Source organism: Plectropomus leopardus, chromosome 19, assembly GCF_008729295.1.
Source record: "Plectropomus leopardus isolate mb chromosome 19, YSFRI_Pleo_2.0, whole genome shotgun sequence".
Taxonomy (NCBI): Eukaryota; Metazoa; Chordata; class Actinopteri; order Perciformes; family Serranidae; genus Plectropomus; species Plectropomus leopardus.
In genome coordinates this window covers 15,156,469-15,181,271 of record NC_056481.1, presented here as the reverse complement: position 1 = coordinate 15,181,271, position 24,803 = coordinate 15,156,469, and the positions used below count along the sequence as shown (strand labels likewise).

The following is a 24,803-nucleotide window of genomic DNA, read 5'->3' as shown; positions in this document are numbered from 1 at the left end:
TGTGTTGCGAGTGCTCTACAAGGGTGCAATATAAATTATTACTGTTTCCAAATTATTATGATAAATAAAAATTACATCAAATACATCATAATTTGTATCACTACACATGTACACACAATGCATTCCTTTTTACAAAAAACCCAAATTGCATGGCTTTTGTTGATTGACCGTGCCATGACAACTTTCTTAATGGTTATTATTATAATAATGAACATATAGGTTCAGCTGTACAATCATAAATTACTCTACAATCCTCAACCTGGTCACCAATACCTGATCCAACACATTTATCTCAGTAAGTGATACCTCAAGTTTCCTGAATGTAACTGGAATTAGATAGAAGCCGTATAAATAAATCAACTCCACCTACAAGTTAATGTAATGCTACCGACTCAGCATGTGGCAGTGTCATGAAATGATGGCAATACTTGTTTTGAGAAATTAAAACAAAAAGGGAAAAAAAGAGCAGATTTGTGATTTCAGAAAAATTTGCACTGATGTGACCTACTGGAGACCAAAATGGAGGAAAGTAAAAACATCAGATAAAGGAAATCAAAAAGGGAAACAGTCTGAGTGCACAAAAATGTGAAGGGATGGGGGAAAGGGGAGAAAAAAACAAGAATCAAAGCATTTTGTACATTACATTCTTCAGTTATTAATGAACACTGAGGAGTTTTTTGTCAGGGATGTCCCTCTGCTCCTTTAACTCTAGTGCTCACAACAACGTGGTCATTAGCTGAACGTCTCTTTAGTTTATGTCCACCTTAAGATGGAAGCGCCAGGAATCCAGTTGCAGACCTAAATAAAGATATGTGGTAATGATATTTGGGTATGTGCACCCCCCCCCCAGTAAATAAGATACCCTCCTTTTGCATCAAAACATGTAAAAAGAGACTTACTCCAAGTTGCTTTTCAGCTGATGCACAGTGCGTTTGTCCAGGTAACGGCAGAACAAGGTGAGCAGGTTTGAGGGCAGGAGGAGCGGCTCCACCAGTGAACACTGGGACAGCTGTCCCGCCACCTGGAATATTGTGTCAGTCCTACAAAGACAACAGACACACTTGCGTCAACATCTTAGAGGGATGTTTAAACGATCTCCCATCGTGGAACATTAGCTTTAAAATCCCCACCAGGTCTCAAAGTCGCCGATGCTGGGCTCTAGAGGAACGCCTGAGGACAGCAGCTTCTCTCCTTGGGACAAGAGAGCGTACAGCAAGGACAGACCAAACTACAGGGAAAGGAAATGAATATGAAATGCCCGTTGGTGGGTGACATAATGTGGACTTGTCTATTTGAAACAACAGTGGCTGGCCTGATCTCGTATTACAGTTAAACGGTAAGCCCAAACATGTTTCTGAAAACATATGAGGTGTGAAGAATTTAACTCAGTAACAGAATCTTGGTTAAAGTTTGATCAGCGCTGCTTAGTTTTACAGTTTTGCCGGCCTCTGTTTTCACTGTGCAAGAAGCAGTGTGGTGCCCACTTCCTGTTCACAAATTCTCGCCATTACGGCGAAACGAGTCATTAAAATAGGTTTCTTCAAACATTTTAGGCAAGAAATAGACAGTGCAGCAATATAAACTTGGTTTATATCCGTTAAGCATTGCCGAGTTTCACTGTTTGATATGATTTCTGTCCAAGTTTGAGAGCCAGAGGGAGGGGTGGGTGAGTCTCTCGATTAGCTGTATGCTCTTTGAGGTGGCGGCTGGCAATGGGCAATACAAAAATACGGAAGTACAGCTTTTAGTTCGCACACCAGCCCCAAGAGCTACCCACATGGTTTTGATAAAAAGCTGGTTGAAACTCAGCAAGGTACCCCTTAAAAGAGACAGACAGTAAAACAGAGTGTCCCACAGTAATTACAGGTGTTCCAGCACACAGTATGAGGAAAATGTGTGTATTTTGGGTTGGTTTTTTAACATTACAGCAGTAAAACATGCCCTAGTAGAAACCCAAAATATAGGTAGGAAAAGTAAACAAATAGGCCCCTTTAAACAAAAGCTAATGAGCTTTCGAAAGCTCAGACCTTGTTCTGACATGCCAGCGTGAGGGACTCGTATGTTGTCAGAGGCTCAGATGATGTCAGATCTTTGAGGACACCAATCAGCTGACTGAACGTCAGCCCTCCAATCACTTTTCGAAGAGGCGGGTAGAGCACTGGAAGAGCCTAAAAAGAGGATATAGAGAATGATAATATGAATTCTAATAATCTTACGTTTCCCAAAACATGCATCATTGCTTCACAATAAAAAACCCAAAAGGTTTTAAGCATAGAAGATCTTTCTTGACCTTTTTCAACGTATAGAAAAATTGTAGTTACTGATTCAAAAGTCTACATACTTTCAACCACAACTCAGTCTTTGTTGAGCTGAGCAAAGTGAAGCATTCTCCCCTACCTCTTCCGCATCTCTGCTCATCAGTGTAGGAAGGTTAGAGGTCACGATGCTCAAGATTTTCAACGCAGAATCATGTTTTAGGAACGGGAGCAGACGGGCAAGTAGCGTTTTGCCTTTTGGGACCAGCAGAAAGGGAAGAAACTCCACCCCTGAATCTCTGCATCAAAACATTTGAGAAAACTCGAAATTTTATATCCACCAAAATATTAAGTTACTATAATGGTATGGCTTCATGAAGAAAGCTAGATGCAAAAATTAAAATTTCACTTTAAGCAGGCAATATATACACAATATCTATGACATAACTCACAGGGAATTGTGATGTTGCAGCTTGGAATAAATGTGCTCCACTTTTTCCTGTGTCTTCTCCATAAGTCGTCTTTCTTCAGCTTCAGACAAGACGGTGGTTTTCATCCTCTCCGTCTCCTCGACTTCCAACAGAACCATGAACAACTGCAGGACACAACAGGTGCAACAGAGTGTTGGTTAAGGTAAATAAAATGCATCTCACTGCATCAAAACAAGTAATCAGCAGGTACCTTTTCTATTTTGCTGAGGACCTCTAACCGCTGTTGTCTGATGTCTTTTTGTTCCTGTTGGGTGGAAATGAGTCTCAGTATCAAGGAAGGCGGCTCAACACACTTCTAAGATGCCAGAAGTTGCCTCAAAAACACAATCACCTCGAGTGGACCCTGAGCCTGGACTGCATGAACTGCACTGATGGCACGGCGAGGAGAGTAACACGTGGACACAGCAACTTGACCCAGTGAGCCTTCGATGTGCACAACTGGAAGAGCAAAAGACTTTTACAGTCGTAGAAAAAGATGCACAGCAATGCAAGTACATACAGATCATGCATTGCCTTGTCACACAACAGTACTGGGTTGGTTTGTGAAGTGCAGGGGAGCACAATTCAGTACATAATATTCAAAATAAATTAGATAAATTGAAGATAATATTTACTTTGCGTGAAAGTAAAGATTTAAGGATTTTTTATTATCCTAAAATACAACTGGCAGTACCTTTTTGAGTCCTCATTAAGGGAAACTTCAGTTCTTTTCAACATGGACCCTCTTTCACCAAGTTTTTTGTGTCTAAGAGACTAAAGGGAACAAGTTTTGAACCTGCTCCAGCATTGAGCGAGAGCACTGCAGCCGTCAGTAGCAAAACAGCACATCGCAATGACTTTGTGCACCATTTATGTACGTCCAAAAAGAGTACTCCTTTTTGCCACTGACAAGGGTCTGACAACATTAAGGAAAGCATCCCTACTGAGATAAATCTTTTTTTATTAAGGAGTAAGATCCTCTTGTTTAACCAGAAACAGCCCCAAAATCGCTATTGCCAAACCCACCACACCACATTTAAATAAACAGTCATTTTATCCTGTGTAGAGGCAGCATATTATCACATCTAACTGGGTAAATAAAGGGTTGATTTCAATCAAACTAGAGAGTGATTGCTGAACAGTTGAAAGATAACCCAAACAGTCTTCTGGGACAAACATGGGAAGTGAGGGTCCAGGTTAAAAAACACATATGTTACCCTTTAAGCAGGCTTTGAGCATGTGGTAAATGACTGTGACTCAACTGAGTGTAACAGCAATTCATCGACTCAGTTCTTTTTTTATCTGCACTGTGGGGACCAATTGGACAGTCAGAAAAAACCAATGAGAGACAGAAACAAAAGTTTGGGGGACAAAATTAGGATTTTACCCCAATGGTAACTAAACTCTTGTCTTGCAACAGGCACTATTCTAGGATATTTAAATGCAGTCTTTGAGCATTAAAAAGAGACATGAAACAAAACCTGGTGTGTACGTGTCAGTTTTCGTGACATAGGGCGTGGTGAGCTTGGGTGGCTCCCTCTTGCTCCTGATGCCCAGCTCCTCCTCCGCCATCTTAGCTTCTATCCGCCGATAGTACTCCTATGACAAGGTTTGAATGCGCTAAGAAATGCTCAGTCCTTAATCGTGTATAGAAAAGGGTAAAAATGAATGTCCTGATAAAGAGACACTAGAGCAAAGACTGCCTACCTGGTAATAGTAGTCCTCATGGTATGGATTCTCACTTTGCAGCTGAATCATCTGCAGCTTGATGATCCACTCCTTCTCTTTGGCCGTCATGAGATTACAGTAGGGATCCCAGCCCTCTGATTTCCTACGAGCAGGTTATATTGTTCTATTATTGGCCCTTTTCTTTTTCAGAACTTACTGAATATGAAACACAATTTCTTCGTTAAGAGATGTAGCACTAACCTTTGGAATATGCGTTGTTTTTGACTAAGAAGTCGTTTGTGTTGAGGGTGGAGCTGGGTGACCGGACCGGGATACCTGTGGGTCAAACAACTACACATTTAAAAGAACTGTGGATACATTCAACACTTCTCTACATGATGTGCTCTGTTACATTTATATAGTCTGAGAGTAAAAAACACCGGAAAGCTCCGGACTTGTACTTAATGGTGATAATATTATGTTTTCTCTCGCAGGATGTTAAAGTTGGGATTGAAACCAGCCAGAGTTGCTACTTAAAACTACATTAGATCCAATAATCAGGAAAAACGACTGTACTGTGCAGTCCATCTATACAAATAATAAATTGCTTTTTTAAGCTCCTTTCAAGGCCAAGGACACTTCAACACATAGGGGGCAGAACAAGTAGCACAATGTTTGTTTTTCAGTGTTTTATATCTTTTTTCTAACCTACTGTGGGAATAACAAATGATTATAAGTTAATTTAGTTTGCTCCTTTTTCTCATGTTTTTTAGTTTTACTTTAGACGTTGCTATCATTCCATCTTGACTGCTGAAGTTGTCTCAAGTATTGATATTTTCGATTGTTTTTTGGCTTCAACTATTTTAAACAATACAATCTCCATTAATTATACAATATCAGTATCGAAAACACCCGAGCAGATTTTCAACCTAAACTGGGAAGAAAATCAACTGGTCCAGAACCTGCGGCTGTTCACACTTTCCTCTAGCAACGACCCCACCTCGTGCCTGGAGGCGTGTTCAGTGATTTTTTTTCTGTACCAGCACTGTTTGCAGGTTGTTAAAAAAGAAATCCTATTTCTTGTGACACAGGCTCTTTTCTCTTTTTGCCATGGTATCAGAAGAGGTACTGAGTATTTTTTTTATACTTGTATTGTATCAAAGTTTAAAATTGAAGTATCCTGACATTACAGCGCACAGAAAACATCAATCTGGTTATGTTTAGGTCTCCAGTAAAATCACTTCCGCAACTTTATATTTTATATAAAGCATCTGTTTTGGGGATGTAACGCTTTATCTTTTATCTCCATAAGAAACAGCTATCAATTCCTCCAACTTTACCTCGTGAATACACATATGAATGCCAGGGATTTTATGAAATTTATGAACGTCAGGTCAGTGGAGAGAGTTTTATATACTCATGACGGATGAACAAGACTGCCAAGTCATAAATATACCTGATGCTCAAACTTCTCTGACAAATATTTCAGGCCACAAAGCAAACATTCCTGAGACACACAATCATAACACACCTGAAATGCTGCTCTGGATTAGACGACGGGCTGTAAAAGGGGGATGGCCTCGGCGAGTTGGCACCAAAGCGAAGTTGCATCATCCTCGGAGTCAGAGACTTAGGACAGAGAGGTTGAGAACCGTAAGTTGGAATGATGAAGCCCCCTGTCTGATTCAGCACAAAATAACGTCAAGTATAAACACAAACAAGTAGACTCATTTAGCTCTCAGTGAATACAACTACTGTTGGCTTTCATGTATCAGAATATATCAGATTAATGAGGGAATAAACCTGATTGTAATGTTGCCGCGGGGTCAGTGGCTGACGCGTGAAGATGGATGATCCTGGTGCCATGGATGCATGCATCTGCAAGAAAACAACTAAGTTTAGGAAGGAGATCTACTTTGTAGACCACTTTGTTCAGACGATGCTCTCATACGTGGAATAAACATGTATGTTGGCGTTTTAATCACATGAAACTACAACGTTAGGGGGGAACTTAATACTTTTACTGCTGTATTTTTCAACCGGGACCCTATTTTCCTGTGTTTTGTGTCTAAGCTACTAATAGGAACAACAGTTTTTGAAACTGGTACAGTACTGAGTGAGAGCACTGCAGCCAGCAGCAGTAAACAGGCTGCACTGTAACCACAACGGGCATTTGTGCACCGTTAGTTTGCTTCCACTAAAACTGCTTGTTTTTGCCACTGTCAGACTAAGGTGATTATTATAGATGTCTGACCACTTATGGAAAGGATCACTACAAAGATCAAACTTATCTTAAAGATTAAGATCCTTTGTTTGACCCGAAAGAGCCCTGAAATTGCTGACTTCAGTTAAATAAAGTTACTTAAGTGTATATAGAGCCACCATATTTTCACACCTAACTGGGGGAATTAAGGGTTCATTTCAACCAAACCAAAGTTGGCGATTGGTAGAACACTGGAAAAATCAACCAGGATGTTTGTTTTGTGATTTTCTGTTTATGTAGACGCTGAATTTGATGTATTTTACGGTGATAGAACTGATGTCTACTTAAATGTAGTCTGAGGGGTTTGGTGATTTCGGGGCTGTTCCTGGTTAAATGAAAAGGATCTTACCCTAACAAAAAAGGTCTGTCTCTGCAGGGTCCTTTCCATAATGTCAGACACTTAGAACAATAATCTGAGCCTATCAGTTGCAAAAACAACCAGTGTTGGTAGATGGTGCACAAATGCTAGTTGAGTTGTTACATTACAGCATTGTGGATCAATACTGGACCAGTTTCTAAAGTTGTTGTTTTCATTCATCACTTACACATAAAAACATGAGAAAATAGGAACCAGGTTGGAAAATACTGACATTATGCTGTAAGTGCCAGATTACCTCTGGGCCAGGTGCAGTGATTTAGTGGTGTCTAGTTGCCTGGAAGCCTCACTGTAGAAATAAAACTCACTAGGTACTTTTTAACACATTTTGCATATATTTAACAAACACGATACAACATATTAATGAGTTCTACAGCTTTTTATCAAAATCATACAGACGTGTGGTATCAGTGTTCTCATAAAACACTCTGCAAGAAAGCAGAAAGCCCAAAATGTCAAACTATTCATTTTAAAGAAACGGTAATCTGGTATAGTCATGGTTCCTACCTCTTGCTTTAAGTGGAATTAAAGACTTTTAAGACTTAATTAAATGTCACTCGAAATGAAAAATGAAAATTTAAGACTGATTTTACTATAACCAAAAATTGAAACAATGCAAGTGGTTATCTATGAATTTTTACCTTTTTAACTATTATATTGAGATTTAACAATGCAATGTCAGAAAAAATACTCTAAGACCAATTAAGGCATTATTTTTAGATTGATTAATTCAATGCCTTTGAAGAGTTTTTAGGGATCCTGGGTATAGTAAATGCTCCACCTGATAGGGGCCTCTTTGGCCAAACTGTCTCCTGGAGTAGGATCCTCTGTGTTCCCCTCTCCTGCCCCTGAAGGAAGAGACAGGATATGACGCATCCAGGAAGTTGGAGGTCAGCTGCTGACCTCTGCCTTTGTGACCATCAATCACACACACTATTGCACTGTCCTGAGAAACAGAACAAAAAATTATTTAAGTACCCTGCTACCATACAGATGAAAACACATGTTTTTAGTGATCTCAACCTGAAGTATTGATCCTGAGATTCTTCTAGTCTTTCTGGAAGACGGTGACATATACTTAAAGGGAAAAAAAAACAAGACAAATTAAACAGGGCACATTAGAAGTACAAAAAAAAACATGATAAAACAGTTGGAACTTACATCATCCTCAAAGGTTTTCTGGTACACCATGGCATTTCCACAGTCCACAATGGCACTGTCAAGAGTCTTAAAAAACAAAAATAGATCAAATTAAAGGCCAGCTGCTACGAGCTAAGCTGTTAAATCCCACATTTCAGACGATAAATGAACTCATTTGCATCACCTTGAGGCTTGGTCGTCCCTCCACTATCCTCATCACAGCTGGGTCTTCAAACATCTGTCCCCTGCCCAGCCCTCCTCTCCGTCCCCTGCCTCTGCAACGCTGCCCTGGTGGAGCCCGGGGCAGATACTGTGGCCTCTGTCTGGGAGGGGAGGGGGAGCTGTGGCGGGATAATGGTTTGGGGTCTGGTGGAGGTAGAGGTAGAGGTGGTGGTGGTGTTGGTGCTGGTGGAGGTGGCAGCTCTCCAAACTGAAGGAGACCACTGCTAGGGTCCTCTGTGGTCCCATGCGCATCGAGATCTACGGCACAGATATGAAATACAGTCTGAGGGAAACTTTCATCCTTTTGCATGGTAAAAACCTGTAACATTTAAACTGAGATTCTTTGGCATTAAAGATTTTTAAATGAATTAATTAAAGATAAAGATTAGAAGTTGTTTCAACACAGTAATATAAATTAGCAGCATTTATTTCTGAAGAATAACTAACATCACCAACATCTCTTACTGCCCCCCCCTACAAAGCAGTCTAGAAAAGGGCCTGCCCTGCTGGAAAATAATGGAAACACCTCTACACACCCATGCCAAACGTCTCATCATTGTAGACGTTTATCTCCTCATCTTCCTCTGCCATGGCCTGCAGAAGCCCACAGTCCATGTTGGTCCCATCCTCTCCATCACTCCACTCCTCTCCATTTTCAGGCCACTGAGGCTTACACACCTTTTCAGCCTCCTGTGGAGTTAAAATACACAAATAACCCATAAGACACTGACAGGACACCTTCAAAAACAACCCAGGAAACTATAGCTCGTTTCAGCAAATTACAGTATCCCATTAATGTATGAAAAAGTTAAGTTTTCACAGCCATTGTTGCGCCATACTTATTTAGCTAGCATGCAACCACTGCCAAATTAGCTTGTTAGCACACGGTGTAGGCCCCAAATTGAGACCTGCAGCTCGCTCAATTCAACTGAATTCAGACATTAAAAAGCAGAAGAATTATACAAACTTACTTGTTGCTGTTCCGAATCACTCATTGTGTATTTTGTTTTTTACACTTTACGCCGACAGGTCGCGGTGACTTTCTTTTTTCCTGCAACGTTACCTGCTTTCTCTCAGAAGGAGGCTCATTAACTTTTAAGTGAACTCACCTGTGAGCTGCAGAGGCGCGTGCACGCGTCAGCACGCTTCACGTAGCTGTCACCGCACCTCGCTGTTTCCTTATAGACTGTGGATATTTCAAGTGGTTATGAATTTGTTCAAGAGTTTTAAAGCAGTCCAAAAAATTAGGATTACATTCGGGATGCAGACACTGATTTTTAAGAGTTGCGCACGAGGCGGAAGTGGTGAGATAACAGTGACATCTAGTGGTCAGAAATATTTTTAACACTTTTCTGCAGCGGTGTCCATCAAAACTGTAAAGTTTGGATCCCCAAGAGGCATTACAAAATTGCCAATATTGTTTTCAGTGGCTGAAGACACTCATTTAAAGTGTAGGGCACATATTAGCAAGGTGTAGGGCACATATTAGCAAGAATTAGATAAAATAAAATAAAACTTTTAAAAATATATATATATGTATATTTTACATATAATCTATCAATCAATAAGAAAAGTATGCCTAACCTTGTTGAAATGTTCTTCCTTCCTGGCAAAAGTCACAGTGGGATACACATTCTTCATTTAGGAACATGTTGACTTGAATTGAGTTGCTTAGTTTTTTTAAATAAATAAACACTGATTTTTTTTACTCTTTTCTCACATTTCACAGTTCATAATTTCATTAATTCACTCATGAAACAGCATAAGAATTTGTGATCTCCTTTATTTTATTCTTTGGAATTGTTTTTGGCAAATTGCATAGAGCAACGGTGAAAGAATAATGCAAAATATCTGACATTAAACATATAAAAGCTTACATAAAACATACAGTTTATAGCAGTCAGCATACAATATATGAATGCATTTGCAGTGGCACTTATACTTTTTGCAATATAAAGCAAATATATTAAAGGGGATTTTCTTGCACGACAGTACAAGTCCTTCACTGAAACAGTAAATCTGCTCTCACGATACTGTTTCTTTTCTACCTTTGGCAAAAGAATTCAATTCTAATATTCAATTTGAATCAATACAGTATGTAACAGATTTACATACGTGATAAAATCATTTGGCATCATTTTGTATCTGTCTAACCAATGCTGGCGTTATATTTCGCACTGCCAGTCAAAATGCAGTCCACTTTTATTGTGAAATAAACAGAAATGAATTGGGTTTGGATGATTCTCTTTTTATTCCCCTCCCTCTATCAACTCGAATATTCTTAAAACCAAGAAAGAGACCAGCTCCACCCTCATTCCCACAGTAAAAAACAAATAAATTGAGAACTCAGAGTCAAACAGCTTCTTCATGGTGACCCAGAGGAGGAGGAGGAGGAGGAGGAGAAAAAGTCCTGCTGTGTCCTCAGCCAAAGAGTTTGATGAAGCAGGGGTGGCAGTACGGCTTGTTCTCCTGCTCCTTGAAGCAGCCTTTGCTCAGAGGCTTCAGGCAGAAGTGACACACGAGGTGGTGGGGGTGGAATTTGGCCCCCATGGCGGTGACGCAGCGGCCCAGGATCGGCTGCTGGCAGGCCTGACACATGGTGCCGCGGGACTGGTGGTAGTGGGCCTCGCACAGCGGCTGACCCTCGTGTTCGAAGAAGCTGCCGTTGACGAAGGGGCTGTAGCACTCCTGCAGAGGAAATGAGAGATGCTGTGAGATTCAGAGGGCCCTGAGTCATACAACTGTAATTAGACAGTAGTCATGTGAAACAACAACTTTCTCATGACATAATTCCAATGTATTTTTATTTTTTTAAGAATTTTTTTCTCAACATGAAAGTTTTTCTTGCAGCAGAAACGCCCTGCTCACAAAGTTACACACATTAACACATCAAAACCTCTGTCTGATCTGTCGGTCACTTAGCAGTTTCTCTGAGCAGCTGTGGGTATACTTCCCATGACCCATTTACAGTGCTGTAGCAAGTTTTTTTTTTTTTTTAGAAATACTGAGGTTACAAATCTCTAATGCCAGAATAAAACCAACTCTTTCTCATAAAAAGTACAAGAACTGGAGCCATAACACATCAGGCATCAAACTTTGGTGCCACACATCTTGCAACTAACAAATGTAACAGGCATCACCACTGACTTTGAACCCTGCAGAGAAAGACTTACCCTACAAACGAAGCACTGCGGGTGCCAGAGGGAGTTGAGAGCTGAGATGTAGTTTTCCAGGATGGGCTGGCTGCAGCCTTGACAGCGAGAAGCAAACAGCGTCAAGAAGCACTGCTGGCAGTACTGCTGGCCCTCACGGTTATGGAAACCTGCAAAGGACACAGTTCCAGTTTTACACAGTTCAAGAGTTTCTTTGACAAATGTTAAATTAATTGGATGATGCGGGGGGGAAAATGTCTGAAACTTTTCCATGTGACTGCAGAACAAGACTTTAATCAGTTCACAATGGTTCAATGATGTGAGTATCGTTTGTCTCAAAGTTTGTTCTGTTTTAACCCTTTAACACCCGGATCAACATCAGTTTTCTCATGCTGCATTCAGATGCCTTTAACTAATATTCGGACCTCTGAAACCTGAGAGAATTGGTTTGATTTCTCTCAAAAACGCTGAAGAAAACATGATGAGCGCTTTGGCAAGAAATGTCCCGCAAACTGCAAACAAAAAAGGGGACAAAGGAATAATCTGAAAACTAGTACGTGAGGATTATTAGATGTGATCAAAAAACAAAGGGAAATGTTCAGAAAACTATAAATATATCTTTAAAATTATGTTACAGAAAAAAGGACAAAAATCATTTTCTTTTCCTTTAGGTCATTTACTTGTTTTTGTTTGTTTTTTCTTACTTTTTTTTGCATATTTGCCAGTAATTTTCATGTAACATTTTAAACATTTCTGCTATTTTTTGGGCCATTTCTTGTTAAGCTGCTCATTGCTCTCTACCCATGTTAGAAATCAAGCCGTAGAGTTAAATTTGGCCATTATTATGCTACTGATTTGGTGTTTCCCCTGAATTCTTTGCAAAGTGGAAACCCTTTACAACAGAACATTTCCTCTTGTTTTAAAACATATAAATTAAATGCTTCATTAAAAGCAGCTGTTCAAAGCAACATTCCACAACATTATGGTGAAATTCATGCAAAAACATTTGTAGCTATTATAAACTCTAGTGCAGATTACAGCCGTAACATTTCGGCTGTGCAGTATTTTTTTAAGGGCTGTATGTAAGTATTAACAGTTGTGTGTTGAACCCAGACAGGAAACAGTGTGTGCCGCCCATTACCTTCCTCTCCAAACGCCCGGCTGCACTTCACGCAGCAGAAACACTCTGGGTGCCAGTTCTTATCCAGAGCTGTGACCATTTTCTGCAGGACAAGAAGAACGAAAAGTTCAGATGGTTTGGGCTATTAAATCGAGACTTATGTCACATGCACATCCAAGTCTCTCACATTTAGAATGGGCTTGTTGCAGTGCGCACAGTGAGGGGAGAAGAGGGTGAAGTAGTCCGACTCGCAGTACGGCCGTCCATCCTTCTCAAAGAAGTTGCGACTGCCTAACTCTGTCTCGCACTCGGTGCACACAAAGTGCTCTGGATGCCACACCTTCCCCAGAGCCGTTACCACCTGCACAAGGAAACAGCCAAAAGTTGATAAACCCTTTGACACCTGGAAGGACATCAGATTTCCTGTTCTGCATTCTGACGCCTTTCACACACATACAAACCTTTTAAAACCTGCAAACTGGTGTGATTTCTATTGAAAACATGGCTAAAAAGGCAATGAGCAACTTGGCAAGAGATGACCCACAAATTGCAAGAAATAGGAAAAGAAAATGACCTAAAAATTAGTTTTAAAAAGAAGATAATAACACAGAAAAGAAGAGGAAATGTCTAGAAAACTATATTTATGATTCATTTTGTTATAATCAAATTATGTACTTTTTTATTTAGTTATTATTGTTTTTAGTTTTTATTTTTCTTTCTTTCTTTTTTACCTTTTTTGCTAAGTTTCTGGAAATTTTCTCATAGCTTGTAATATTTTACTATGTTTTTGGAAGAAATCAAGACAATTTGCTCAGGTTTCAAAAGGTTAATAAACAGCATCTTTTTATGGTTACAGTAGCTGTGACTAGAAACAAGGTCCTGTCCGACCTTTACCAAGTAACATAATTTTGGGGAAATGTGGTTCTTATTATTAAACATTAGTAAAACTGAGTTGTCAGAAGCTTTCAATCATTTTTGCACATTGTTATAAATGTATTCTGATAACTCACCTGTCCTACTACCGGCTTCTGACAGGCCGAACAGTTTCCTTTGGAGGATGTTTGAACTCCTTGTCGGCTCAGGTCTGACTGAAGCAGTCCCAGCATGCTGTCCAATGAGCCGCCAGACGAGGGCTGTGGCGGGGGGGTGGGCTGCTGTGGTGCCGTCACCACTGGATTGACGGGTGCAGCTGGCTGGGAGAAAAGAAAGAAAACTGTTGTGAGGCACATCTGTCTTTGGGATTTGAATTCTTCGCCAGTTTATCATTAATGTTCAGTTGGTCTGAAAGGAATTGCCATAACAGACAGTGACCGTAAAGGTCCATCCACACCAAGAACGATAACTGTAACCATAACAGTTCTGTAAACAGACAGTCTATCTATTGCTCATCAAGTCGCTCTGAAAGTATCAATATTGTTCGTAACCTTATTGTCGTTATAGATGTGGTGTGAACTTTGCCATCCCGAATTAAAATGATTTTTAAAATGATATTTTTACAGGTGTTGTTATGGGCACTGTTCTTTGTACCCTTAATGGTTTTGACATCTAGATAAGTAAAGTAAAGTAAAATAGTGTGATATATTGTGGAATTATTTTGTTGTATTATGATGTATCTTAATACATTTTGGAGGGAAAGTGGCCAAATATAGAACATGTGATTCCATCACAACAACAAGGCTTATCCATATGAAAAATCTTACCCGATTGTTCAACAATTTTAAGGGCAAAAATCCAATCCTCCGCTAAAAGTAGCCTCAATTTTTGGGGAATCTAATACAAACACATTCATACACACATACGTGGTGTGTCATACACACACTGAAATTTTATGAGCTAATTTGTGCTTGTTCTCTGCAGTTGTCTGAGGTATTTCCGTGCTTAGACATACAATAGTGAACAGACATTCCCATTCAAACTGTTGTTGCAGGCTAATCCTGTAATTTTCATATAAAAAAAAACAACTTATGGCAAGCAGCGAACTCTCTGAGGTGAGCATTTGCAGTAATTAATTGCTTGTTTGTTGAAGCATGATGTACTGTAGCTGCCTCTGAAGCATGCTGACATTTGCTAAAAAGCACAAAACACAACGTGCAGCGAAGATAAATGTCATATGTTCTGCTGGTATTTGGTCATAAACAAAAATGTACAATATATCAGTACAATCCATCTTTTAGTAGTTGTAATATTTCAGTTTTAAAGTAGTGCATGGCTCTCATGGAGATGCTGCTAGCTTGGTCAGATACATATCATCATTTAGGAACATCTTGTTGAGTATCCAGTGAAAGAAAGGCTCCTTTTTTAAAACAAACCCATAACTTCATGCTTGTTTATAACCCACAGCTGGACTTATACCAAACAAACTTATAAAGACAGAACTACTTCCTTTAGTCACATGCTAGCCACACTAACTCACTGAAAAAGTGAATGATTGGATTTAATGTGCCGGAGCAAATGTAGATCCATAACTCTGACGTCCTACTATAACTGAAGCTATTTTTGACGCTATAGCAGATCTCCACCAAGGCTAATTTCCATCCTCAGGGCCTGTCTGGTGACTGATTTATACCAGGAGGCATGTGCTGTGGCCAGGCCACACAGCAACAGTGAGTGTGTGTGAGTGAGTGAGTGAGTGAGTGTGTGTGTGTGTGTGTGTGTGTGTGTGTGTGTGTGTGTGTGTGTGTGTGCGTGTGTGTGCGTGCGCGTGTGTGCGTAAGAGCCATAATGAAGTCAAGTGAACATCTTCATGAATCAGTGTGAGCTGTGTTACAGCCCGGAGCAGCTGGGAGTTAATAGTAGGAAAAAACAGCATGCTCTTGCGGTCACATTGTGAGCATAATTACACACACACACAAAAAAAGATTTTGGCAAATTTTATGCTGTTGTGTGACTCTTACTGTGCTCTGGACTCTGAAGTCTGACAGGGAAGCCATCAGCTTGTCCAATTCCAGTGTGGCTGATGTTGCTGAAGGCTTCGCTGAACTAGAAAAGAAAAATGTTGTTTTAATAAAGCCACAAAATACACAGTTTCATCATAGTGTACTTGTATGCCGCCCAAAATTTAACAGAGTAGGAAACTGTTAGCACTGTTCACAAAATGTAACTATTTCAACAAGCAATCTATCTTTGAAAATGTGATGTACTCGCATAAAACAAGGTATTCTGTTAAAACGCTCAGATTTTCCTGAAAATCAGTTGGTGGGCACTAAAACTGATCTGGAATAAGTGCAGAAAATTGCTAGTTTTGCCAGATCAGACTGTACATGATGCAAATATATTTCATTATACATTCATTTTGTTGATTAAGATACACACTTTTTCATGAAAATGTTAAATATAAAGTACCCCGAGCCTGTATTTACATAGGCATCTTTCCTTCTCTCTTTTTAATATGAAACCTGACTACCAGCTCATGTGTCATTTTTGTGGTTCTGTGGTTCAGAGATGGAGGACCATCCTATTGACTTTATTCAGGCTGTTATTTGGGGTTAATGGGAACAGGGAGGAATGCAATTGGATTTTTTTGGAAGTGTTACACCCCTTTTGAATATAAAGTGTTTAAACTTGTTAAACTACAATAAAAATATTCATTATTTTGAAGAAAAAATTAAATATAATGGAAATTATAGCGTTTGCACAATTAAATTTGATTGAAGATATTCTATATAATTTCTCTTCTGGCTGATTATGCAGCTGATTTAGATTTGACTAAATTGATTAGGTTTGGTACCTGGAGGAGGACGCTGTGGCTTTATCTTTGATCTTGTCTCTCTCATCTTTCTTAGAAGAGGGGAACTGGGCCAGGATCTCATCTGATGATAAAAAAAGGTCACATGTAAGAAAAGATTCTCCTCAGAGTTAAACACAGGGATACAAACACTCAAACTCACCTGTGATGTTGAACTGGGTGGCATTCAGCTCCTGTAACAGATGGTCCAGCTCACTCAGACCTCCTCCCAGAAGCGAGGAGGAAGAGAAGGCGGGAGGAGGATCTGCTGTGCGTGGGGAGCGTGGTTTACACACCGTGCTGTAAGAAAGCACAAACAAGCACATAATGACAAGACAAGGCAAATTATGACATAAAACCCCGTCACTAATGTGGTTGGCTACAATACCGTCACTTTGTCATGACTCATGGGGAACATCTGAGCTTTTTTCATTCGGAAATGAGTCATGCAGCAGCTGAAAACTCTCGTCTGTCCACAGAAGTGCTTTGTGGTCCAAAGACACTCATTGTCAAAAATGGACAAAGGGATGTAGACAAAAAATATTAATTTATATTTTTTTCTTAAATGTGGTTCATAAGTAGTTTTGAGCAGATTTTTTTTACATCAAACACAATGAGAGATGTGAGTGAGTCACTTTCTCTATGACGTAAAATATGAAGAACCAAATGTGAAGCCTGAAAATGACACCGTATGGACGTTTCTGTTACACTTAGGTATATGTAATGAATAAACATCACAACATTTTTGACCAAATGCCTTGATATTGACATTGCGATGACATCGGGTTGAATATTGGTGCTTTAACAAAATATTTAAACAGTGAGATTTTTGATAAATAATCATCAGTAATGGTACAAATGTGAAGTGAGTGTTCCACACAGTGCAATTAGATATAAAGCCAATGCAAAGGTGCATCAGGCGACCCAAATGACGCAATGTGATGTAGTGCTGTACTGAGACAGAACACCAAAGGAGAGGGCTCTGAGATTAATGAGTGAAGCCGAAGTTCTGAAAATATGGATTTGTGACTTGTGTAAGATACTTTGTTGAACTGCTTCTTAGCAAAATGCTCAGAGTAACATGCTGAGTTTGAGCTTATCCTTTATTTTGAAACGTATAGGAACGGAATGAGGTGGTAATGCGCTATTCATCACATCGCTTGATTCCAGATAACAAAGTCAACTGTTAGCAGCCTTCCTCAGTTAGTCAGCACAAGCACAGCACAGCTGTTGAGGGTGAATTTTTGCCAGTTGAGAAATATTCCAAAAACACTCCAGCAGATGTATTTGCATGAGCAACAAATGGCAAAAATTTCCTTTATTAAAGTGAATATGATGACTAAGTGAGTCCAACAGGATACGATAAACTTTACTTCACCATATCTTATCTTTAGTTTGTCTTGGACTCAGATGCTGGGCCCATAAATGCCTTCACGGTTACAATAAAACAAACTATTATGAACTAAAAAGCACCAGCTACACCACATCACAGCAGAGTAAAGGCAATTAATAACACAGCTACAACAGTCTGGGAACTATATGTATTCTGTGCATGCCAAAGATTAAATATATCATTTAAGAAGAACAGTGGACATGATTACATTGTGGGAAAAGATCAAATATCAGGGAGTTACCTGTATAATTTGTCTGGGTTGGAGTTTTGGGAAGATTTCATTGCTGCAGAAACCGTCTGAGAAAACAAAACAGATCAAGCTTTTCAGTAAGGATGTTACAAAAGCAGCCTTATTTGTATCCAAAGTTGAGAGACAAGTTAAGACTATAATGATCCAATTCAGAGAGCAATTAGAATCAGCAGTGAGAAAACTGGTTTGACTCCATCCCTGGCAGCTACCTGCTGTGGGGTATATGCAGGCGGCGGCGGCCGGGCTTGGGTGGGCTCCTGGGTGGCATCATCAGCATTTTTTGGAGGGTCAGAGGTGAGCAGGACAGGACACCGAGCTAGAGGAGAGCCGGTATTCTCCAGATCAGCAAGGAGGGCATCTGGAGAGGAGGGAGGGTAGAGAAACTGATCCAGCAGCATGAACGTGGTGGAAGTCTGGTTAGATTTACAATTAAACTGAACTTTCATGAGTACAAAAGACAGTTAACTACCCCATAATGTATGCGTATGTCTTTATGAATGTCCCGATGGTTTAGTCGGTTAGTTTATGAAGCATCAAAAGGAAATAAACAGGAGATACGAGTTAAGAGATTGATTTAAAAACCATGCAGTGCAGATGGCGATGACAGACAGACGGTCCATATAAAGTTAATTAAATGACGTACTGGCAGACACAATGAAACACATGCAAACATGCACAGACAGTTACGTACCAAACACAACAATACGAGGACTGAGAGGGTAGTTAGGTGGCTCAGGCACTCCTAAGGAGAGACAGACAGCCTGTGTGACCAATAAAACAGCAGCAGCTTATCAGCCCACACATCAGACACGACATGGAGAGCATCCTCCATCAGTCAGAGGACAGGACAGTTTAGACTTTTGCACGACGCAAAGATCATCCATCGACACAGCGGAGTTATTAGAGCACATAAACTTTTCCAGCATTCATATCGGAGACATGCCAGTGTGAAAAGGAAGCAGAGAGGAGGAAGAGTGTTTGGGGACTGATATCGAAATCCACTCCACCCCCACCTCACTCACTCACGCTAAGTGGAGGCTTTCCAGAAACTAAACTTGCTCAAGGGTTAGCTGCTGCATGACATCATTTAGTGCTGACGCTTCCCTATACGCGCGACAAAAGGCCAGAGCTGGAGTTTGCGTATAAAGGCTGAGTGAGTAATTATAAAGTCTAAGTTGGAGCAGAGAGGCTGCTGTTTTGGTTAAATTTCACAGTTTTTATCGGGTTAACACTGACTTCACCTTTCACACTGCTGATACCAAACTACCACACTGTTAAAAGGCAATCCAGAGATTTAGGTTTGCACTTTCTAAATGTTTTAGGACTTGCAAGACACTCGAAAAAAGACTGGTCAAAGTCAGAGACCAAAATATCCTGTTTTTTGTTCCTTAGAAACGTTTCATCCTACAATTCCCATCTGCCTATCTCTCTAAAATAGCCTATATCATACAAACTCAATGCCCGCAATATGTTTTTTGTAATAAAATTGTAGTCTCTATGACCAAGGCAAGGTAACACTGCTATCATCAGGGCTTATTTTCTGATCTTAAAGGGACAGTTCATCCCAAAATCAAAAATACATATTTTTCCCTCTCATCTGTAGTGCTGTTTATCAGTCTTGACTGTTTTGGTGTGGGTTGCAGAGTGTTGGAGATATCAGCCGTAGAGATGTCTGCCTTCTCTCCAATATAATGGAACTGGATGATACTTGTTCTTTAACTTTGCACATTATTTCCAGTTGGAGTGGCAGAAGTTGTACGATTCAATCATTTATCCATCATTTTTAAAAAATATATTTTTTTGACCTCTGTACTTTCTTGTCAGTGAGGATTCACACACTCCCAGTCATAGTGTTTAGACAGACTCAGGTCAGCGGGAGGTCATCTTGTGTAATCGGCTTACCATAGAGGAGTGTATCTGTTATGACAATACAATATATGCATCCTGGCAACTGCATAAGCACCTTCTGGGGCACAGGCTGGGAATCATTGGTCTACTGGTAGACCCTTAAAGAACAGAATCAGACATAAAACCAGTTATCTCAACAGACAGGACAGTAAGTCCTGGTCTGGAGTGCATGGATATAGTTAGAGTTCTTTAATAAGGTGCTGTCCCTTGTTAAAATGCTTTAACTATGACCGCGTGCTGCAGACATCATCCCTCCACCACTTGGTTGGTTTTTGGTAACGACAGATGGAATCGTAGATGTCAGATGATGTTTCCGATGTCAAGAATGAGTCTCTGAACCTTGGTAGACATCATGTGTTATTAGGCTGTTTTAAACATCTGTGGTGATCAGTTATGTGAAATGATAACGCAAACATAACCCTGTATTAGTTCATCTTCGCGGTCACTTATGATTCACACTTCTGGTACGACCATGTGGTGAGAAACTTGTGCGTACTCTATTTGCCCCCCCTCCTCCCTGCTGTGTGTCTCACACACACATACACACACACACACACTCTTACAGACTTAACTGCTCATATAAGGAGCTGAACTTCTCTCAATGGGAATTATGACCATATTTAGAGCTGCCTGTCGACTTGTTTGTCTTGGCCAAAAGCCTCTCTAACAAGTGGTCTCTCTCCCCGAAAAAGCCTCGCCAAGTCCAATACATAAACTTACAACATTATCAGACAACAGCATAGTGTCCCGAACATGGCCACCGCCTGACTAACGCTCACCCAGTAACTCGGTCTCTCCGTGTGCAATCCGATCCAGATGTGCCCAGATGTGCTTGGCTACATCGAGCCATTCCTTCCAGTTTTGCTTGTAAAGCACAAATCCCCTGATTCTGAAGTGGACTTTATGAAAAAAGAGTTCCTGGGAGAGCAAATGGGCAGCTGAGGCAAAAGGCCTTTCTATTTTCATTGTGGCTTTTTTGAAATAGCAGAGTGGCCCTGGGCTATTTCAGGGCCTTTTCCGACACACAGACTCAGCTTCTCATAATGTTGCTCTGAGAAAAGAGAAGAAATCTCCCCTCAATATCTTCATCAAAAAAAACAGAAATGTGTCTTCAAAATGGCCCACACTCTGTGGAGCATTGTGCGGTTTCTCTGCATCCCCTGGCTTGTTAATATGAATGGATGGGAAAGCCCGCAGTGGATCCCTTTTCATCTAATTTACAAAGAATTGATTGAATTCGCAAGGCATGCACGAAGCACTGTTAGACAAAACAAAGTAATGCAGTCGCAGTTCTTGTGGTACCTGTGTGAGTATGTGTGGCCTGGAAAGGTAAACACAATTCTGCAAGAAGCATTTTTGAAATCTCAGAGGATTAGACCACACTGAAGATATAATTATAGGCATCATGAGATAAGAAAAAAAAAGAACTGTATACAGTGTTCTTGACTTACAAGTTGTACTGTAGTTACATTTAAGGATGTGCCGTTGCTTTTCTCTGCCTTAAAAATGCCATATAAGCCAATATAATTCCCTATACACATCCCTGTGGGCATAAAATGTAACTGTACTCCACAAAGACTTCCAGCATGAAAAGACCTTATTTCCTCTGTTTGGGCACACCACCCCTTCCCATAGATCCCCTCCAGATATCCCAACATGCAGCAGCAGAAGAAGAAGAACAGCACTAATTCTTACCCAAATCGTCCATGGTGTGATTTCAGCCGAGTGTTTTCCTCTTTGTGTGAGCCAATACGGACGCGGACAGCATTAACAAGTAGTGATGGACGCGTCCCAAAAGCCCGCAAGATAGACTATTGTCTGTCTTCAATAACTTCTCGGACACCGTTATCCGCCAAGAAAGGAGGAAGAGGAGGAGGAGGAAGAGAAAGAGGGCGTCCCGTTTTCTTTTTTTCCTACACGACTCCCTTCCTGTGTAAAGCCTAGCAGGACCTCAGACTGGAGGAAGGCGTAGCTAGTTAAATAAATGCGGTTACAAACCCCGCATTCCCCGGACACGCGACGTCATCCTGGACATTCCTAGTCCATATTTGGGAGAGAAAATTAAGGATTTAACGGCGCCGCTGCAGCGATGTAACGTTACGTTTGAATTGATGACAGAAAGATATTGGTGTGTGTCCTTCTCGGTAAATTAAACGCAAGGATAAACAGTGAAGGGGCGGTGCCGCTTTTTGAAAAGGAGCTCGTAAAAATAACATTTGGATAAAACATGTAGGCCGGTGTCACAGGGCCGCGTGCAGGGTTTTAGAAACACTGAGGTCCCAAAACCGAGTTTTCTAGTGGGGTACAGAGGCAGATCTAAATATGCATTTTAAGACATTTGGGAAAAATGGGATAATAATAATTTTCAAACCATGGCAGTGAGCAGTTGCATAAATTATACAAGATACATAACTGGCAGGGGATCTGGGGATGCTCCCCCAGAAAACAAAAAACAATGTGATTTAAAATAAGTTTCCTTCATTCATATTAATTAAAGTATAATAACTGGGTGGACTCTGTATAAGAAAATGAGACAATAATCCGGGGTGGACTTTACCGTTAGCCCCCAACTAAAGGGCCCAAACAGTTATTGATCTATTTTAAAAGATATGAAAAATACTGAACAATCTTACTTATTGTCCCCCAAAACAACTTAAAAAAGGCCCCAACAGCTCCCTTTTATAAAAGGCAACTGTGTACTTATAAAAAAAAAAAAAACACACATCCTGACCTTGGTGACCTCAATGGTAGGTACAGACATGGCTGTACACAGGATTTAAAAAAAAAAATACATCACTTTAAAAAAAAAAAAAAAAAAATGTAAAAAATTTTTTTTGAAAATTTTGATAATTTCTAGATAGTTGATATATATGTACGTATGTCTTTATTTCCATTTTGGACCTATATTGTAACTTTCGCACTTTATGTTTTGGATTGTGACTTCGTGTTTACTTTTTTTTAAACAGACATAAAGGTCCAGTGTGTAGGCTTTAGGGGGATATTTTGTTGGAAACTGTAGATAATGACTACGTTTTTATTAGTGTATAATCAACTGAAACTAAGAATCATTGTGTTTTTTGTATTTTAAGATGAGATTTATTTTTCACGAGAAATGAGGACATTTCATTTAAAGTATGGGGGAAGAATGTAAGATGAGATTTATTGTATTTGGTTCTCTGATCTATTTAGATCATTAAGTTGATTTCATTTATTCTAAATTCATATATTGTTTTAAGTTGCGCTTTCTTCAAGTTAAAATAGGGAACTACTTAATATGGCGCACCTTCTGCAGAGTGATATGAGAGATGCTTCGTGTGTGTTCAGTTGAGATGCATAGTTGTTGTTCTTTGGCTGTGCTCTTATTACCCACAGCCCTGAAGTAATTTAACCTCAAAAGTTACGGCTGGAAGGTGGGAGCCTTACAGTATGTATATACTGAGCAGTTCTTCCCCCATGTACTCCTCCATGTAATTTATACCATAGCCCAGAACAGATATTAAATACTCCATTCATATTTTCATGTCGATCACTGTGGTTTTCTTAACATCTTGGCACAACATAAGTTGTTTCAGTTGGTTGGACTTTGCAACATCACCACTAGATGCCACTAAATCCTACAAAGTAGACCTTTAATGAGCATTGCTGGAGTCTGCTGAGGCCTATTTTCTTTGCTAACAGCTGTTTCTCTGTAAATGTTGTGCATGAGGCTAAACTTAAAAATTTGAGTTTCTGGTCACTGTATCCACACTTTGTGTTAGTTTTTGTTGAATGTATTGTTACACTTAAACATGGACACTTACATTAAAATTGCTTAATAGGGAGATCTCTTTATGGCCAGTGTGAACAGGAGAAACACCATCAAGTAAAAATGAAAATTATTCTACATGCAGGGATGTTTTTTTTTTTTTTTTTTAAAGACACCTGGAAAAATATCAAACCTATTCCCAGCCCCTACATTGTTTGAGGCCCTTGTTACTGTAAATGTCTAACAGCAACGGCCTCCAGCACAACACAGCTTCATTTTATTTTGGAGAGACCCAGAAACTCACCTGCACTGCTATACCGGACTATTGTTTTATGTGTCAGTTAGTTTGTGGTAATTCATTGAAGCACAGTTCAATTTAAGAAAATATGCACAAAAACACTTACAGTATAAAATTATAAATATGTTAGAACTACATTTTGACACACCAGATTATGTAATAATGCAGAACTGAGTTCTTTCTTTAACCCCTTTACTTTTCTTGGCCTTAAGACAGCTTAGGGTGACGGCACTGGATTTATATACCTTATTTGCCTTCATGTGTGAAACTTATAAAATAAGAACTGCAATTCAGGTGCTCAAACATCCCCCCAAAATACAAGAAGACCCTTTTCACTGAGGACTTTTGGACTTGTCACTGTAAGAAAGTTACAGGTGTGAATAATAAAATTAAAAATTTCATTTAGCAACTTAAGTGTCTGCAAGGGTGTGAGGTTTTCATTTCAACAATGGGAGGGACACATGAAACAGGGGATTTGGAGATCCTCTGCCAGGTAATTTTGACATAAAAAAATTTAATTTCCTGCATTTGGTAAATATTTATGCACCAATATGTGCCTTTTCTGCATTAATCTATTCTTTAATTCTGTCAAAATAAAAGTACTCTACTACTTTCATGTTTTATTGAAATGAAAAATGCATCTAAATACTAAGCAGGGATGGATCCCCTGTATCCCCCCCAGGAATCTGAGTTTTCAGGATTCTGTGCATGCTGAATCACTGTCACTGTCCTTACTACTGGGAAACGTAAAGAGTACAGAGCCATGGTTAATGTTAGTTACCCGTGTTTACCCTGCTATGACAAGTCAAAAAGTCTGGC

The 24,803-nt window shown here is 39.8% G+C and overlaps 2 protein-coding genes across 4 annotated transcripts; both read right to left on the bottom strand.

Moving 5' to 3' along the window:
- Nucleotides 1–9,486, bottom strand: patl2 (PAT1 homolog 2). Of its 2 annotated transcripts, none has more exons than XM_042508640.1 (19): nt 9,366–9,486; nt 8,931–9,084; nt 8,357–8,652; nt 8,194–8,259; nt 8,056–8,109; nt 7,814–7,978; nt 6,197–6,271; nt 5,925–6,073; nt 4,655–4,729; nt 4,433–4,556; nt 4,207–4,324; nt 3,078–3,184; nt 2,937–2,990; nt 2,708–2,850; nt 2,398–2,554; nt 2,028–2,168; nt 1,131–1,228; nt 900–1,040; nt 1–798 (listed from the first exon to the last, which is right to left on the bottom strand). In XM_042508640.1, the coding sequence occupies exons 1-19, from the start codon at nt 9,387–9,389 to the stop codon at nt 765–767; spliced, it is 2,175 nt and encodes a 724-aa protein (XP_042364574.1). In that variant the 5' UTR covers nt 9,390–9,486; the 3' UTR covers nt 1–764. The 2 variants fall into 2 exon arrangements, with proteins under 2 accessions (XP_042364574.1, XP_042364575.1); XM_042508641.1 differs by having other exon boundaries at nt 5,925–6,022; nt 9,366–9,484.
- Nucleotides 9,487–10,157: 671 nt separating this feature from the next.
- On the bottom strand, nt 10,158–21,818 carry LOC121958886 (transforming growth factor beta-1-induced transcript 1 protein-like). Of its 2 annotated transcripts, XM_042508049.1 has the most exons (12): nt 21,637–21,818; nt 18,725–18,775; nt 18,243–18,391; nt 18,025–18,080; nt 16,554–16,690; nt 16,394–16,475; nt 15,561–15,645; nt 13,677–13,859; nt 12,854–13,027; nt 12,688–12,769; nt 11,568–11,716; nt 10,158–11,082 (listed from the first exon to the last, which is right to left on the bottom strand). In XM_042508049.1, the coding sequence occupies exons 1-12, from the start codon at nt 21,647–21,649 to the stop codon at nt 10,816–10,818; spliced, it is 1,428 nt and encodes a 475-aa protein (XP_042363983.1). In that variant the 5' UTR covers nt 21,650–21,818; the 3' UTR covers nt 10,158–10,815. The 2 variants fall into 2 exon arrangements, with proteins under 2 accessions (XP_042363983.1, XP_042363984.1); XM_042508050.1 differs by lacking the exon at nt 18,725–18,775 and having other exon boundaries at nt 21,637–21,815.
- Nucleotides 21,819–24,803: the final 2,985 nt, after the last annotated feature.